A 19608-nucleotide genomic window follows, 5' to 3' on the forward strand; every position below is an offset into this window, starting at 1 on the left:
AAAAATTAGGAAACTAGTGATATCCACATTGAGGCTGTGGGGTTGCAGGGTCCCGAGGCGGAAGATGAAGCGTTCTTCCTCCAGGCATCAGGTGGTTAGGGAGTGGCGATGAAGGAGCGCCAGGACCTGCATGTCCTTAGCAAAGTGGGAGGAGGAGTTGAAGTGTTTGACCACATGGTGGTGGAGTTGGTTGGTGCGGGTGTCTTGGAGATGTTCTCTGAAGCGGTCTGCGAGTAGACATCCTGTCTCCCCAATGTAGATGATGTGTGGATGTGCAGGTGAAACTTTGATGGATGTGGAAGGCTCCTTTGGGGCTTTGGACGGAGATGAGGGAGGAGGTGTGGATGCAGGTTTTGCAATTCCTGCGGTGGCAGGGGAATGTGCCAGGAAGGGAGGGTGGGTTGGTGTGGGTGTGGACCTGGCAAGGGAGTCGTGGAGGCAATGGTCTTTACGGAAATCAGATAGTGGTGGGGAGGGAAATATATCTCTAGTGGTGGGGTCCATTTGTAGGTGGTGGAAATGGCAGAGGATGATGCGATGTATACGGAGGTTGGTGGGGTGGAAGGTGAGGACCAGGAGCGTTCTGTCCTTGTTGTGGTTGGAGGGGTGAAGTTCGAGAGCGGAGGTGCAGCAAGTGGAAGAGATGTGCTGAAGGGCATCATCAACCGCATGAAGGAGGCCACCTGGTGTGTTGTGTGGTGGAACTAGTCCTCCTGGAATCAGATGCAGCAGGGGTGGAGGAATTGGGAAGTTTTTACAGGAGACAGGGTGTGAGGACGTGTAGTCCAGGTAGCTGTGGGAGTAGATGGTTTTGTAGAAGATGTCAGTGTTGAGTCGGTCACAGTTGATGGAAATTGAGAGGTCCAGGAAGGGGAGGGAGGTGTCTCAGATGGTCCAGGTGAACTTAAGATTGGGGTGGAATGTGTTGGGGAAGTTGATGAACTGTTCAACCTCCTCGTGGGAGCACGAGGTGGCGCTGATGCAGTCGTCAGTGCAGCTGAGGAAAAGGTGGGGGATGGTGCCGGTGTCACTGCTGAAGATGGACTGTTCCACGTAACTGATAAAGAGGCAGGCATAGCTGGGGCTCATGTGGGTGCCCATGGCTACCCCTTTCCTCTGGAGGAAGTGGGAGGAGTCAGAGGAGAAATTATTGAGGGTGAGGACCAGTTCAGCGAAACAAATGAGAGTGTCAGAGGAAGGGTACTGGTAGGAGCTTCGGGAGAGGAAGAAACGGAGGGTTTGGAGAACCTCATCAATGCAGATGGAGGTGTTGTCCATGGTGAAGATGAGGCATTGGGGGCCAGGGAAATGCAAGTCCTGGAAGAGGTGGAGGGCGTGGGTGGTGTATCAAACATATGTGGGGAGTCCCTGGGCAATAGGACAGTATCAAGGTATGTGGAGATGAGTTTGGTGGGGCAGGAGCAGGCCGAGACAATGAGTCAACTGGGGTAGGAGGTAGAATCAGGCGGTGTGGGGTTCCTGAACTATGAGGTTGGAAGCTGCGGGTGGCAGATCTCCTGAGGTGATGAGGTTGTGTACGGTCTAGAAGATGATGGCTTGAATTTGGGAGGTGAGGTTGTGGTCAAGGGGACAGGAGGAGGTGTCTTTGAGTTGGCGCTTGGATTTGGTAGAGGTCAGTGTGCCAAACTACCACTGACCCCCCCCCCCCCCCCCCCCCCCCCCCCCCACCCACCCTTGTCTGCTGGTTTGATGTTGAGGTTGGAGATGGAGCGGAGTGAACTGAGGGCTGCGCTTTGCAGGGCTGAGAGATTGGAGTGGGTGAGGGTGGTGGACAGGTTGAGGTGGTGGGCCATGATGAGAGACAGAATACGGCAGTTTAGTTTTGGGTCATTTAGAAGGTGGAAAATAGGCATCCTTGTGAAGGATATTGGTGAAATCAAGGCAAGAGGTGACTGTCAAATGATTAAGGGTTTCAGTTTAGGGAGGCTGCAGTGGAAAGTGTTCTGATGGTTAACTAGATGGTTTTGATGACAGATAGAATGTGGAATTTAAAACTTTACTCTGGGTAACGTAAGATGACAAAATTTAGCATGGCTTCGTTTAGCCTGAGTAAGCAAGTGATTCTGATCGAGGAGAATTCAACTGGGGATGAATGAGTGCCCCTACCTCTGAGCCAGAGTCCCACATTCAAGTCCCACATGCTCCAGTGATGTGTAATATGTTGCTGAACAGTTTGATAAGAAAATATGTCTGATGGGAAATGACGAAACTAGGGATGTACTGGAAATACTCAAGTTTGCAATTCGCTAACTTGAGGGGGTGAAGTTGGGATATTGTAGAGGTGAGAGATGGTAAGTGATATGATAAGAATCAGGATGTTAAAATTAGTGAACAAGCCAGGGAACTATAGACCAGTGAGCCTACGTTCGTGGTGGGCAAGTTGTTGGAGGAAATCCTGAGGGACAGGATGTACATGTATTTGGAATGGCAAGGACAGATTAAGGATAGTCAACATGGCTTTGTGCATGGAAAATCATGTCTCACAAACTTGATTGCGTTTTTTGAAGAAGTAACAAAGAGGATTGATGAGGGCAGAGCAGTAGATGTGATCTATGTGGACTTCAGTAAGACATTCGACAAGGTTCCCCATGGGAGACTGATTAGCAAGGTTAGATCTCACGGAATATAGGGAGAACTAGCCATTTGGAAACAGAACTGGCTCAAAGGTAGAAGACAGAGTGGTGGTGGATGGTTGTTTTTCAGACTGGAGGCCTATGACCAGTGGAGTGCCACAAGGATCGGTGCTCCGTCCACTACGTTTTGTCATTTACAAAAATGATTTGGATGTGAGCATAAGAGGTACAGTTAATAAGTTTGCAGATGACACCAAAATTGGAGATGTAGTGGACAGCGAAGAAGGTTACCTCAGATTACAACAGGATCTGGGCCAGATGGGCCAGTGGGCTGAGAAGTGGCAGATGAAGTTTAATTCAGATAAATGCGAGGTGCTGCATTTTGGGAAAGCAAATCTTAGCAGGACTTAACGGTAAGGTCCTAAAGAGTGTTGCTGAGCAAAGAGACCTTGGAGTGCAGGTTCATAGCTCCTTGAAAGTGGAGTCGCAGGTACGTAGGATAGTGAAGAAGGCATTTGGTGTGCTTTATTTTATTGGTCAGAGTATTGAGTACAGGAGTTGGGAGGTCATGTTGCGGCTGTACAGGACATTGGTTAGGCCACTGTTGGAATATTGCGTGAAATTCTGGTCTCCTTCCTATCGGAAAGGTGTTGTGACACTTGAAAATGTTCAGAAAAGACTTACAAGGATGTTGCCAGGGTTGGAGGATTTGAGCTATAGGGAGAGGCTGAACAGGCTGGGGCTGTTTTCCCTGGAGCATCGGAGACTGAGGGGTGACCTTATAGAGGTTTACAAAATTATGAGGTGCATGGATAGGATAAATAGTCAAAGTCTTTTCCCTGGAGTCAGGGAGTCCAGAACTAGAGGGCATAGGTTTAGGGTGAGAGGGGAAAGATATAAAAGAGACCTCAGGGGCAACATTTTCACACAGAGGGTGGTGTGTGTATGGAATGAGCTGCTTGAGGAAGTGGTACAGGCTGGTACTCTAGTTGACCTACATTCTGCCATTCTGTGGGAGGCTTTGTGAACTGATATGCAATGTTCCACATAGAGCAGCCAGCAGGATTTAAGTTATCTCAAACGTGACTTAAAAGAAGTCCTGGAATTTATATATTAATTAATTGAAACCTGCAACTCATTCTAAATGATGAAAGACTTAACAGCAATCTAAGTTTGTTCAATATATCCTTTCAGTTTCATGACATTGTAACCTTTTGCTATAAATTCTGTGTCTTATGGTCCTGCTCCACAGCTACCTGATGAAGGAACAGCGCTCCAAACGCTAGTGCTTCCAAATAAACCAGGTGGACTATAACCTGGTGTTCTGTGATTTTTAGCATTTTAAAGTCATCTGGATGGGTATATGAGTAGGAAGGGTTTAGAGGGATATGGGCCAAGTGCTGGTTCTGTTTCTGTGCGTTACATCTCTATGACTCTTTGAACTCTAATTGAGTACTGAATGAATGGCAGGATACTAAGAAGTTCGGAGGAAACCAGAGGGATATTGAGGTGCTTGTCCACAGATCCCTGAAGGTGGCAGGACAGATTAATAAGGTGGCTAAGAAGAGATAAATGACCCTTGCCTCAATCGGTTGAGACATAGAGTATAAGAGCAGGGAGATTGTGTTGGAGCTGTACAGGACTTTGGTGACGGTGCAGCTGGAGTACAGTGTGTAGTTCTGGTCACTGCACCAAAGGAGGGATGTAATTGCACTGGAGTGTGTGCAGTGGAAATTAATTAGGATATTACCTGGGATGGAGCAGTTTATCTGTGAAGAGAGGCTGGATCAGCTCAGGTTGTTTTCTCTGCAGCAGAGAAGGCTGAGGGGGATCTGAGTGAGAGCATGGACAAGGTAGATAGAAACAGCTGTTAAAGGGTCAGTAAGGGTCAGTAACAAGGGGGCATAATTTCAAGGGATTTGAGGAAAGGTGTTTTGACTCCAGAGAGTCACGGGAATCTGGAAAACACTACCAGAGTGGGTAGTCGAACTGGGAAACCTCACAATCTTTAAAAAGCACTTGGTCGAGGACCTGAAATGTCATAACATTCAAGACTATGGGCCAGAGTTGGAAAGTGGGATTCATGTAGATTTAGTGTAGTTGGAGCAGGCCTGATGATCCTGTGGGTCTCTTCTGTACTTTGTGATTCTATGATGACTATAAACTAACAAAACCTTGAATATTTTCTGCCGTGTTTCCTAATGGTTGCATCATTAGTAAATTATAAGTTATTCTACATTTAAGTGCCCAAATTTATTTCACTTTCCTACATTACTTTACAGATTTTCCTGGGCTTGTGAAACAGTGAGTGGATTAAATGTCCCTTGTTTCAAACCTGATTCCCCAGACCCGCTGAACACAACATCCAGTATGATCGATGTCTCAATGTCTGCACTGAAAACTGATATTGATCAGTTTGTCTTCAAGTTAACAGTTAACAATAAGAAAAGATATTCTTCAGAAGCACAGCAGTTTATAACCATCAAAAAAAATGACAATTTAAGGTACATATTTTATGTAGTGGTATGCTGAACACCTACAAATCAACAGGAGGAAATAAATATTAAAGAGCTTGGAGATGACTTCTGCACATTAACATGATCCAGTAGCTAGTAACAAACATCAGGCAGTACTTTGGGACCACATCTTATTGGGAATTGTGTGTGGTGTCAATGGAAATGAAACAAAAGGATAAGTTGATGTTGGGACAATATATTTGAAATTTAATGTCATTAAAGTTTGGAAAGAGTGGGAGATTTCCCCAATTGCTACATTTAAACAAGAAAAAATGTTGGTAATTTGATGCTACATTTACTGTTGTATTATCCTTTGGAATGTAGGAGCTGGAGCAGAAAGCTATAACCTGGGTTGTCAGGGTCGAGTTGGCTTCAAGTTAACCCACATTCTGCCATTCTGTGGCAGGCTTTGTGAACTGATATGCAATGTTCCACATAGAGCAGCCAGCAGGGCTCAATGTTGGGCTTTGGAGGATTGGACCTATCACTAGACACAGCTTTTTTTTTCCCTTGGCATCGGATTAACCTATCAGACATTGACCCAATGGGATTGGATCCTGTCTGGGCAAGCGGCAGAAATCCCTGCTCTTTGCTATGTCTATATCTGATTAAACTCCAATCCACAATTGATTGCATCCTAAACTTTGGCTTTTACCTATCTCTGGATCAATAACTGCACTTAAGTCAATGATGTGTTCCAAGGTGGTGAATGTTTGCATTTAAGATCAAATAAGTGTTTGTTCTATATAGATTAGGTTAAAGACTTAAGTAAATTGATGAGTATCTTCATGTCACATATCCAAATAACTAAAAGCATGCTAGACATTTATAACCTGTAACTTAAAAGTTACTGCATTATTAGTACTGTAGGTAATTTCTGCATAGGGCGGAATATTTAAACTTGTAGCTTGCATCTCTTTTACAATGTCTGTTTGTGTATACTTTGCAAAAGTTCTGAAAACAATGAGCCAATAGAAATTATCGACTGATTCTTGATTGAATATGACTTAAATGGGTTTCTTTTATTTTCTTTCTTCTCGTGGCAATCACCAACAAGTGAAGTCCATCAAAGTAGAATAATTTTGGAGTGTGTTTTTTCACTTTTGTCACACCTTGGCTATCGAGCAGAAGGTGCAATTCAGGGAGAAAAGCCAGCTACATTAAAAATACCATCTCACTGTTACTGAGCTCTTTGGCTCAATGTGCTCTTCTGATCAACAGGTCAATTAACCTCAATGAGTTATGATCAGCATTCAGGGATGTTATTGCAACCTTCAGATTCCTATTCAAGCATTCTTAATCTTTGCAATGCTATAATGGTGTTATGCCAAATAAAAAAAACAAATAACAGCACAAACATTCTGATACAATTGAAATGAACTTTGCACTTCTGGTTAGCAAATCTTACAGATTGACAAGTTTATTTCTGATCAAATTGCTCATTTACAAAGTTGCAATGGGTAAGTGTAGAGTTTCGTTTTTCTGTCTTGACAATGTGGTGCTCTTAATGCATTTTACTGATCAGAAAGAGATCTTCTGAGCTGAGCCCACTGAGTATTTTGCATAGTGGAACCAAGCCTTACAAGGGTATCAGTTTGCTGAGATGAAAGCTAGCTCAGTACTCAAATGGTTTGTCATCATAATACGACTCACAAAATTTCCTATGCTCTGAGATATTACTTAGGAATAAGTAGTTAGTCATCAGTGTAAAGAATTTTAGGGACCAATCTAGATACTCTATTAAAAGGATGTACAATTGTCAGGTATAATGAAGGAATGTTTTATAATAAATGTACATTTCTTGACATTTAGCTATATTCTGTTTATCTCTCCGATTAGCTATCGGAATTATTGCCTCCATTTTGTCTCACCTTCTAAGAAAACTGTCTTGATTCATAAAATCACAATACCCACATTTTAAAAATTATTTGCAATATAGGAATGAGCAGGAAATAACCTGAATATCATTTTACTTTTTCACTTGTGTAATTATGTTTTCACTGTTTTATTTGAGTCCATGGGGAGTTGGTGAGATACGGTCATATCACTGGGACAAGTAATCCAGAATCCCCAGGCTCTCTGAAGATGGATTCAAATTCTAACCTGGTGAAAATTAAGTGCAATGAATAAGTCTGGAATTGAAAGCTCATGTTCATAATACAAACCTTGAAAATGCCATCAATTGTGGTAAAAACGTAATTTGACTCACTAATGTTCTTTAGGGAAGGAAATCTGTCTGTCCCAGACTGGCCTACAGGTGGCTCTAGACCATCTGCAGTGTGGTTGATCTTCAGTACCAACTGAAATGACCTAGCAAGTCAATCAGTTCAAGGGCAATTAGGAATGGGCAACAAACTATAGTCTTGATAGTGATGTTCATGTCTCATGAAAAATTAATCTTTGCACCATCTTTGAAGAGAGAGGGAGAGCGGAAAGGAAAGAATTAACTATTAATCTTTAGTGATCTCTTTCACAGACTGGTGAAGATCTACTGTATTGAATGTCTGAATAATTCCATCAACTGGAACAATGCTTTTTCTGTCAAAGCTGTGTGTGAGGAATGTTCTGAAGCTTTGAATCTCTCGTATTCTTGGAAATTATATCTTGTGAATTCAACCGAAACTGATCCTCTTGATGGTGAGTCACAAAGTGTTGTGGGACTGTCAATTAACAAATCAACTTTGAGATATTTTTGAGCATGCGGTGTCCACCAACACCCTCGAGCTGTTCAGGGGGAGGTGGGCACCGCTGGGAGTGGAGTATTTTATTTCTCCCTCCAACTCTATTTTGATTTAATCCCTGCCTTCCCCTTCACTTTTTTGATCACGCAACATTGCCCTTTGATTTGAAGGGCACTGCTTCTCACTGGCCACTTGGGTGTTTCCGTTCTTCCTGGTGGTGGAATATAAATAAAGGTTTCAAAAAAAGAAACATTTTTGCATTTGTGCTGGTGTCTCATATTTCTGTGAGTGAATGAACATTGGTCGAATAATCTTGTGTCCATTGTCCATTAACTTAACCATCTAATAAGGATTGTCACATTGCAGCATTATTTATTTTTACAAAGAATTTGCCTTACTTTTTTCTGCATTTTCTTTTGCGGGGTGGATGTGTACCTGTTAACAGCCAGAGGTAACCTGCTCCAGCAGTCAAAGGAGAGGCATCAAGAACTGGTGGATATGAGTTTTTGCTTCTCCTTGGTTAACAGGTTTTGCACTTGCGCATGCATCTGATTTAATAAACGGTAATTATGCAGCCACTTCATGATGGTAATAGTAGTTTGTTATAATAAACCATTCAAACAATAATTGCATACATTTAGATTCAATTATACATATTATGATCTTATATTTTGTTGTGTAGATCAAAGAGGTCACAAGCTCAACATCCAGCTCATTTGAATTAGTTGATCTCAGCTGAGGCAGCAGTCATGGTGTGATATTTGATGTTCATTCACATTGCTCCTGACAGAGAATTAAAATTAGCTCAGGTTTCCACTTCTTGCTGCCCACTGATTCTTCCTGAAAGGTATGACTATCAGGCAAGGAATAAATCAACAGTCATGACTTCCATGAATGACTATTGCTGTTATTTTAAATGACATTTATTTCTGGTTATCCAACCATTTCATACATACTGATTACAGCATCATGTTAAATTAAGTGTTTCTTAATTTAAAAAGTGCTTTCCTCCTCTGCGTCTGCCTTCCGTGTTTCATCAATTCAATTGATAAAATTTCACTGTGGGTGTTCTGTGCACCCTCACAAATGTACCTAAACTTAAAATGCATTATTCTCAACTGTATCAGCTCTGAAGAAGATACATCGGACTCAAAACATTAACTGTCTTTCTCCCTCCAGCAGCACTCCTAAGCTGCCAGTGGACTTCCACCCTTGGCTCTACATTAAATCCCTAACTCCTCTGGAGTTAAGTTTACCAGGGAGTCCCTTTGGGAATAGAATGGAGATCCTACAGCAGGCACCCAATGCGTTACCTCCATGGTGATAGGTTTTCATGCATGTTAGGCATCAAGCTCGTGAAACTTGAGGAGAATTACATAAAGAATCAGATTGGAAGCCAAGCAAAAATTGCCAAAAAATGCTGTTAGTGTGTACATTTTAACAAGCTTCTATCTTCATCATTTAGTAAGCATGAAGGCTTAGAGACCTACCTGCAACACAGAAGAGGCACATGCTTTTCATTGTATTTTTCAGATTGCTGTTAATATCTGGTTTTGCTTCAAAAGATTATTTACTGATGAAACTTGTGATTTACAACATAACTGCTAATGATATTTGCAAAACTGATGCTGACATTCAAAATAATAGTCAAGAAAAACTGATCACCGCTTTTCAAAGAAATTCAGTTAGCTCTGAATTTAACGTTTGGCCTAGTTTACCTTTCCTCCCAGACTTGGCAAACACTTTAATATTATGCGCAATAAAAATTGCTATAATATTAACTCTGTTTCTCTCTCCAGAGGTGATGCTGCCAAACCTCCTGAAGGTTTCCTGTATTGGCAATATTTTACTTCTGTATTAATTAACTGTATTTGTTTTACAGTTCCATTTTGTAAACTTGTCGTAGACAATTTACAATCAAGTTTGTATGGCCCTGTCATGACTGTGGCACCTTCAGCTGAGGTGACTTCCAGCGGCCAGACGTTAATAAGTACCGCTATGAATGGGACCAGTACTCAAAGAGCTCAGTCTACAACCAGCCACATCAACAAAGGTAGTGTCGATGCTTGGATTGACTCAGTTGTTCAAAATAATTCTGACATAGTGGTCAGCACTGCTACAACTTCAACCCCTTCTGATATTGCAATCAATGCCTCCACGATTAGTGCAACAAACGGAACAATAAGAGCCGCTACCTCACAAACTCCATTCCCATTTCCAGTGCCAGAGGAACAAGTCTTCAATGGGAGGCCTCGTGCAAGGCTACCAAGAAATGCCATGTCAACAAATGCTTCAGGTAAATCTTTAAAATGTTCATTCCCAAGAGTGTATGATAGTACGTATATGTGGGTGTATGTGCATATGTAAATTTCTTGAAAACATATGTTGGTGTAGGTGATATGTTTTGGGCTGAATTTTATTGCTCGGCATGGGGTCATGCTGCTAATCCTTCAGTAGACAAGATCACCACCTTTTAAAAAAGCTTTCCCCCTGCCACCTCTCGACACCCCAGTTCACTGGTTTAGCGGGGGAGGGGGTGATGGTGGTGGTAATGCATCTTAAGCTTATGTAATGGACTTCAACCCTCTGGGATAGGAAATCCTGCCTTAAGAGGTATCATGTTATCTGTTTGGCTCACAGCTGAGTAATCCCAGCAGTACCAGAACTCTCCTTCTACCAACCATCATATTATAGTGGCGAGTTGGAAGTAGGCTCTTAGCTGTCCATTAATTTGTCGGTTAAGGGCTTAATAGGAGCAGACCGGACAATGTCTTATCCGCACAGCACATTATGGGGAAATAGCTTGCTGTTGGATGGGAAGGTGGCGGGCTGTAGCCACCCATGCAATTTTGCCATCACACCTTGATGGAAAACATATCTGGCTGAGACAACGCAAACCTCTTCCCCAGATATGCGTATACGACTTAATATATTTATCATTTCTGGGGATCAGTTCGCTCGGCTGGCTGGACGGCTGGCTTGTGATGCAGAGAGATGCCAACAGCATGGGTTCAATTTCAACACTAGTTTGAGGTTACCATGAAGAACTCTCCTTCTGAAACTCTCCCCTCACCCGAGGCATGGTGACCCTCAGTTTAAAACGCCACCGGTAGTCTTTCTGTAATGAGAGAACAGCCCTGTGGTCTGATAAGTTAATGGTGTCTTTATGTTTATTATTTTTACATGAGTTACGTATTGAATTCTGTTATAGTAAACATATCAAACTGTGTATGAAGCTTTCTTTCTTTTGTTAGTCATAGCAGATTGCATTGTTGAATTTTCAGTATTTGCCTCCAAGGACTTATTCTGAGGAAAATCTCAAAGTTTTGGCACATCATCACTGGTTATACAGTGCAAATTGTCATCCTTAGCAATTTCTCCTGGATAACTATAGCCACTCTCCATCTTAATTCACATTGTTATATCCCAGCTGAAGGTATTACTAGACAAGTCAGATCCCAGATTGAAATCTGGCTTAATAGATCATTGTTTCTTTTGGTATTATAGAGGTCGTCTTTCACTAGAACACAAGCATGTTATACTACAGACTTAGTTCACACAATAAAACAGAAGTTTATTATGCAAAAGAAATGGAGATAAATTGATGAAGCTAAAATATTTACATATAACACATTTGGAAACATATGTATTTGCAAACACGCAACCTCATCTTTCCTAGCAACATTCCTCAAACATGAGAGAATTATTTAGAAGTTTAGCTATGATTTCACTTTCCTAGCCATGAGAGTCTGATCATCTTGTTATATAATCTAGTTTAAACTTTCTTAGCTTCAACTAACTCTTTCAGGGTTTGAACTAAATGCTTTTTCAGGAGCAATTGACTTACACATTGAGCTTCATTGTGCAAAATCTGTGAAATTGAAACCCAAAAGCATTGTCTCAAGTTGTGGGTATTATCCCTAAATAAAAGAAAATCAATCTCTTTCTAAACTGAAAGTTTAACTCACAACTTTTTACTTTGTTCACTTGAAAAAAACTCTCCCAAAGAAAACAAATTCCCATCATCATCCAAGAGCTATCTCGCCAAGACTGTTTTAAGAAAAAAATAATCACCATGGCTACAGAAATACATTCAAGCTGATTATTAAATTCCTTCAAACACATGGACCAAAACCCAAATGCCACTTGTTCAAAACCAAATTCCAAAATAAATGACATTAAAATACAGTTAAATCACATGCCTTACCTCACAACATGTTTTCTTCCTCTTCAGACGATCTGCTGCCGTTTTACTTGGAGGCATGTCAATTAACTCTAATAGGGAAAGCATAACCATAAAATAATGTCAACAAAAAGTAGATAAATAAGTCCAAGAAATGTGTACTATGCTCAGACCACGTTTAAGATTTGTGTATGATTTTGCAAGTTGAAATACTGATACAAAAGTGCTAATAAGTATTCTAAGTTTAAATTTACTTTCCGAATCTCTAAAGTCACGTCTGGTAACATGGAAACAAAAAAGAACTTGTATAATGCAGCCTTGATTATCTATTAAAATGGACCATGCACATTTGGTGGGTAGTGGAAATTGACTTAAGCTAATGACTAAAATGTGTCTTCAGTTACTATTTGGCCACTGGGTACACTGTTGTATTCACCTTCCTTTAGTCCTTGCTAACAGACCTATAACTGTTTGCCCTGCCAGAAAGTTTAGATTAGATTAGATTACATAACAATGTGGAAACAGGCCCTTCGGCTCAACATGTCCACACCGACCCACCGAAGCGCAACCCACCCATACCCCTACAGTTACCCCTTACCTAACACTACGGGCAATTTAGCATGGCCAATTCACCTGACCTGCACATCTTTGGACTGTGAGAGGAAACCGGAGCACCCGGAGGAAACCCACGCAGACACGGGGAGAACGTGCAAACTCCACACGGTCAGTCGCCTGAGGCGGGAATTGAACCCAGGTCTCTGGCGCTGTGAGGCAGCAGTGCTAACCACTGTGCCACCGTGCACTGCTAATTATCTATCAACCTTCTTATGGCTCCTGTTGTCTAAGCATTTAATACCTGAAAGGGTCAGCTGACATCACAAGATGAGCTCTGTCCATTAGATATGCTCTTGGGAGGAACTAACCTGTTCTATATTTTTACCAAAGCTATGTGAGAATTCTTCCATGCAGTAACTTACTTAACTTACTCTTAAGTTGAGCCTGATATCTCACATGATGTATCTCAGATTTAATGTAACTAGCTGTTAAGTAATATCTAATGAATCATCAAATTTGAGACTGCTGAAGACTTAGTGTGAATATTCTTCTCCACACAACATCAGCATCTTAGACTATTACTGACGAGAAAGATTGGTATCAGTGAAACTTTTCAAAGCTTTTCAGCCCTACCAGTATAATAGCTCCTGTATTGCACTTGCGAGTAACTCCAGTCATTGGACAACTAAAAACCTGAGCAAGCTGACAGTGTGCTTCTCTCATTCTTGGCTCCACTTATAGAAATGGAATGTTGCAATCAGTATGTTTATAAGTTCACAGTGCTAATGCTTGCATCTTATTCAATTTTGGAGCTTTGTTGTGGTAGTTCAGGTAGTTCTGAGGAAGGATCAGTGGACTCACAATGTCATCTGTGATTTCTTGCCATAGATACTGCCAGATGTGCGGAGCTATTCCAGCAAGTTCTGTTTGTGTTGTTTACGTTGGAGATATACTTGGCCAAAAGTCCACCGAGTCTGCCTGAAGCAGTCAGCGTGACAATTTATAGTCTTAATTCTCACATTTAATTGTAATGTTTTTACTGTAAACTTGTCATTGGCTATCTTAGCATTTAAATCCTTATCAATAACCAAAGCTATACTAGCCCTGCACATGTCCTTTTCATGTGCTCATTAACCCTGTGCAATGTTGTTATCACAATGGCTTTGCATTCTCCCTGTCTGGTCCCTTTCATCCTGAGGATGCTGTTCATCCTTGTTGAGTTCTTTCAGTTTTACAACCTATGTTTTTAAATAAGTTCCAACAGAATTGGTTTCATATCCCATCATTGACTGTTTTGGCTTCATTTCCCATCATGCTTTGAGAATGTACCAAGAAGCACTTTTGTGTATTCTAAGCTTTTAGTGTGATTTTTAATCTGAATCTGAATCAATTTTCAAACTTGAAATAGAAAATCAGCTGTACAATATCAGCTGATCTTGTTGGTGGGAGAACTGTTATTGGTCTCTGCTCATCCTGATTATTTCGAAAACAAAAAGTGTTATCAGCTGACTTCCAATTGGGGTATTTGAGAATATTAAGAATATGTTACAGATACTTTTGAGTTTAACTGGGATCCTGACAAGCCCAGTCATTCACAAAGGATAATATGGAGCTTATTTGATATTTCTCAAAATCTGAAAAGTCTAACCCCTCCATTCCCTGGGAAGCTGCAATTTGGCAGGCTTAATGAGAGGTCGCCTGCGATGCCAAATCAAAGAACCAAGCCAACCATTAAGTCTCCACAACATTTGCCTAGGCAACATCAGAGGGAGCATTCACATGAGATTAATAAGCGAGGAAGAACATTCATTTCAACAAGAGCTATTTGACCCAACCAAAATATTGGAAAAACCTCCCAACGCTGAAAGTCCTGCCTTATCTTCTCAAGCAAATGCACAAAATTAGCCTTGTATAATTAGTCAAAGGCTGGGGTAATGAAAATGCCTAGGTACAGAAAACCTCCCTGTGACAACCCGAAAGAGAATTGGATTCCACTTCTAAGATCGGGAATTCCCCCAAGACCCCCCACAGGTATGGCCTCCAGTTCATAAAATTGATCTTCTAGCCCAAGAAAGAGGCCAAATAAATTGACACATTTGTACTAAACGAGGCACAGACATTGTCGGGTTTGTTAGGAGAAGGAGACCATTATCTGTGTAAAGGGTGATCTTCTACACCCCATCCCCCTGCCTTGATCCCACCTCCGGGGCGACTATATTGGATAGCCTCCACCAGTGGCTCAATCACCAGCGTAAACAACAGCGGTGAGAGTGGACAACCTTGTTGGCTGCCTCTACCAATACTGAAATTACCAGACCTTATACCATGAGTAAGGACTGCTGCCACAGGATTGCTATGTAACACTTCCATCCACCTAGCAAAGACCCCACCAACACCAAATCCGCTCCAGAACATAAAAAGGGTATTGTTATTCCACCCGGTCAAATGCCTTCTCTGCATCAAGGAAGACCACCAAGCCCGGAATTGACCTCTGCGGGCACACCTGGACCATGTTCAGTACTCTGATAATGTTATTAAAGGGCCTACTGTCCTTAATAAAACCTGTCTGGTCCTTCTTTACAATAGAGGGCAACACCTTCTCCAATCTCAGCGCTAGTGTCTTAGACAGAATTTTAAAATCCGAGTTTAGCAATGAGATGGACCTGTACGTAGCTCAATCCTCCAGGGCTTTTCCTGTCTTGAGATTGGGAGAAATATTAGCTTCTTTCAAAGAGGGCGAGAGGCAGTCCTGACTGTACGAATAATTGTACATGCCCAACATTGGCCCAGCCAACATATTCATAAATTCCTTATAAAACGCACTCGGAAAGCCATCTGGGCCGGGTGCCTTACCACTTTGGAGCTGCCTTGCCGCTGCCTCCTGTATCTCTTGCACTGTCAAGGGACCATTCAAAAGGGATCCTTGCTCCGGAGATTCCATCTTCACCAACCAACCCTCTGACCAATACAGCTCAGAGTACACTTTCCTAAATGCCACGTTGATCTTTTTGGAATCACAAGTAAGAGTACTGGTATGCTCTCTAATGCTCTCTAATAGATGTAATAAATTGGGGGGCACTCTTCTTCCTAGCTCAATATGCCAAGTTATTACCTGGCTTGTCATCATACTCAAATAGCCTTTGTTTCGCAAAAGAGATCTCTCTCTTCGCTGTCTGAGTAAGCGTAGAGTTCAGAGTAGCCTGAAGAGCTGTGACCTGCTGTAACTTCATCACAGATGGCATGTCAAAGTATGCAGTCTTAGCTGCCTTCAGCTGGGCCTCAAGCATATACTGCTCCTCTCCCCTCCGTCAATTCTGACTCACTGAATAAGAGACAATTATACCCCTTGCATAGGCCTTGGCAGTCTCCCCGAACATTGATGGGTTACTGGCTGTACCCGAATTGATATCCAAGAACATTTTAAACTCCTGCGAAAAGTACTCTATAAACTTACTGTCCTTCAGGAGAAAAGAGTCCATGCACCAATGCCGTGAGCCTACCACATTACCCTTGGCCTTAACCTCCAAATGCACTGCTGCATGATCAGAAATAGCTATGTTCCCAATTTTACAGGACAGCACCGAATCCAAACAAACCGATGGAGCAATAAATAGACCAATCCTTGTGTAGCACTTGTGCGGATTGGAGAAAAAGGTCAAGTCCCTAGCTGCTGGGTAAAGGCATCTCCATCCGTCCACCAATCCCAAATCCCCACATAAGTGCACCAGTTGTTTAGATTGCGGGGAGGTGCTCAGGAGACCCCTGGGCACCCTGTCCAATTTGGGATCCATGAGACTATGAAAGTCCCCCCACCGTAATTGTGTGGTGCGTTCCTAGGGCCACCAACCTGGAAAGTGCAACTGTTAAAAATTTAAGGGGGTGTGCCGGGGGGGGGGGAGTAAACATTCAGAATACTGTACTCCTCACCATGATCATAAACCACCCATATTCTCCCTTAGTTTGATCAATGAACTGAAATAGATGATTCTTCTGAATGAGTATAGCCATTTTTCTGCTTTTAGAATTAAAAAATGAAAAGAACACCCAGTCGAAACCCGACTGCTGTAACTTTAGATGTTCCTTGTCATCAAGATGGCTTTCTTGCAACAGAACAACATCAACCCTCTCCTTTTTAAGACTCAAAAGTACTTTATTTCTCTTAATTGGTGAGTGACTCACCTTAATATTCCAGGTGCACCATTTAAATGAGCAATTAGCCATAACTGTGTGAAATAGCCTGTGACCTCCCGAGAGGAAGAACTTGATTCGCAACGTGCCGAGTGGAAACAATGAAAGACTCACAATTATAGAAACCCTAAAACAAAACTTCTAAAAACTACACCAACAATAAACCAAGACAAAAAAAACAGATGTTAGGAGATGTTCCCCCTTGCCCATAGGGGGCACTCACACTACCTACAAACACCTCCATGGCTCCTTCTAGCTGAATCCATTGTGGAGAGAATGTAGAGAATCACCAGGAAATGCGTAGAGTTCTTCATGAAGTAGGCCTTTTATTTGCAGACAATAAACTGTGACACTCAAAGTGAATTCTTGAATGCTCCCGAACCTCAGGGTCTGTGGCTCTTTATACCTTTTTGTTATCATGTTTTTGTTCGCTTCTCAGCATGCCCAACTGTGTTAGTCAGAATTACTTTACTCCAGATATACAATAAACCAATGTTAGTTCCTATTATCTCTCTACTTCTGCCACTGTAGTTTTTCCTACATTCTACTTAATATTATTCTAATGTCATGATTAGATATTTTATTACCCCATCTCCCATTGGGTCTCCTGTCCGAGGCCGACCCTGCAAACTACTGATTAAATATTTAATGTCATGTTCTGCCACAAGGCTCTCAAGCAGGCTGACTGTGCTATAAATTAAATATTTAATGTCATGTCCTAAATATTTATTGTCATGACCTGTCCCAACCCGCCATGATGATATTTAGCAGGTGAGGCTGACTTTACTAATTGTTGTTATCTCATCCCACCATAGTGACTTTTCACCTGATTCTGCTAATTGGTGTAGAAGCATTCCACTACTCTTATTCCATCCTGCCACAGTGACCTTTTAACTAGTGCAGCATTGCACAGATCCCTTGTCACAGATCGCCAGTGGCTTCATGCTTTAACCCTTCCCCCTGCTTTCATGCTCTTTATTTTCCATACCGTGCCCCAAACCCAGGCAAACAAAAAGTAAAGAATACATAAATCTTTCAAACAAAGAAGTTAGAAGTGGACATTTCACCCATCCCACCCATACATTGACACCCATTATTATTGGTAAAAATCAAACCAAAAGAAAATTCCAATAATGCTTCCAAACCCCAAAAAAAGTGAGAAAGGAAAAGAAAAAGAAACACATTAAAGGGGCAAAACCAGATGAATGAAGCAAACGACAGAAAAAAAAAGAACCATTATTGTCCATATTTCTTGAACTATTTTAAAGTGTCCAAAATTCTTTTGCCTTTTCTGATGAATCAAAGACATGCACAGACAGTCTGTGGCTGAAATGTAACACTACTGGGTACTTTACAGAGTACAGAATATCCAAATCTCTCAGCCTCTTCTTTATTTCATCAAAGTTCTTCCTCTTATGGATCACAGGTGCAGAAAAGTCCTGAAAAAACATCATCTTCAATCCCTCGTAAATCAGGCCCTGTGAATCCTTCCCCAGCATTCTGGAAGCTTCTGATAGGCTTTGCTTGTTTATATATAACTGGAATCACACTAGGACCAGCCTGTGAACTGTAACCCGGTGAATCTTTGATCCACCTCAGCTTCCCATCCCAAGAACTGTGGCAGCCATTGCTCAAAAGAGCTGACTGGCTGATCCCCTTTTTCTTGCTCCACAAGCCCAATAACACGGATATTCCTCCTCTGACCTTGATTTTCAAGACTACCGACCCACTCCACTAAGGCCCATACCTACCTCTCCAGTGCCTGGATCCGTCTTGCCGAGGATTCGGCTGTGGTCTCCAATGTCATGGTCCGCCATTCGACCTCCTCCACGTGCTGCCTGAGACATTGCATCCCCTGTTCATGCTGAGATCAGACATTGGATGACATGGGTTACGCTGGAGGGGAGGTTATTGTGATGTGACACAGCCCTGGCCTCAGTGTGGGGGACAATGCATCATGTAGGCTGGTATGGCTAAGCTGAAGGACTGGGCCTTGGAAGTAATGTTGGGAGATGAAGACTTAAATGAAAGAGTTGAGTGAGAATGTGTGCAAGTGCAGAACTGATGGAGTCAACAGGGAGTGCGAGGGAAAAGAACATGAAGGCTGGAAGTGTTGCACAGATCACCAGACTAAGCCTGCAACTCATTCTACAAAGCATGATCAATACTGTCTTCCATTTTCATCTGAATTGCAAATATGCAATAGAAGTGGAAAATGGCTGCCACAATACCCAATGTAGGTGGAGTTATTGAGCTTCAATTTCTGTTTGAGGATGTGGACACTATGTGTGGGTGATATGAATCTCTTCAAGGATGAATGCATTGATGAGGTACTTACAGTACAGGATGAAGACATCAGGAATCATAGGCTGGAATCAAATGCAGGTCTCTGACACTGTGAGGTAACAGTGCTAATCTACTGAACCGCAATGCTTCTTATCAGAGTCTTCCATGTTGCACCATACCGGGAACAATGCTAAACTGGCATTTGTGTGGGATGCGGATACCACATGCTTATATTGTTGAGAACCTATTATGTTTATGATGTTCTCCACATAGCTTTATTGGAATGGTGACCAATGAATCTAGCCACAGCAGGGGTCATCATCGTTAAGCTGCAGTGCAGCAAAGACACAGAGAAGTAGAAGAGGAATGGATGCACCAGGAGGTTGAGGATCAGCCATAACGTCCAGCAGCCAAAGGTCCCTTCAGGAAATGGTGAGGTACAGGAGTCACAGAGCCGAGCCTGAAGTCCTAAATGCCATTTCCTTCAGATGAGCAATGTATGAACAGAAGTTGTCCCAAGATACCATTGCAGAATGATGTCATTTCTGGAGTGGGAATTGTGACCTGAAGGGATGGGTGGCAATCCTATCCTGGTGAACATCAAG

The 19608-nt window shown here is 42.1% G+C and overlaps 1 protein-coding gene across 1 annotated transcript in view; it reads left to right on the top strand.

Moving 5' to 3' along the window:
* Positions 1–19608, top strand: part of LOC122550249 (polycystic kidney disease protein 1-like 1) — a 291308-nt gene that overhangs the window by 133970 nt on the left and 137730 nt on the right. The window contains exons 22-24 of the mRNA XM_043691004.1: positions 4877–5098; positions 7587–7747; positions 9674–10087. Coding sequence (XP_043546939.1) covers positions 4877–5098; positions 7587–7747; positions 9674–10087 — 797 coding nt within the window. The remainder of the gene's footprint in view (positions 1–4876; positions 5099–7586; positions 7748–9673; positions 10088–19608) is intronic.

The sequence above is a fragment of the Chiloscyllium plagiosum genome, chromosome 5 (assembly GCF_004010195.1).
Source record: "Chiloscyllium plagiosum isolate BGI_BamShark_2017 chromosome 5, ASM401019v2, whole genome shotgun sequence".
NCBI classification, from domain to species: Eukaryota; Metazoa; Chordata; class Chondrichthyes; order Orectolobiformes; family Hemiscylliidae; genus Chiloscyllium; species Chiloscyllium plagiosum.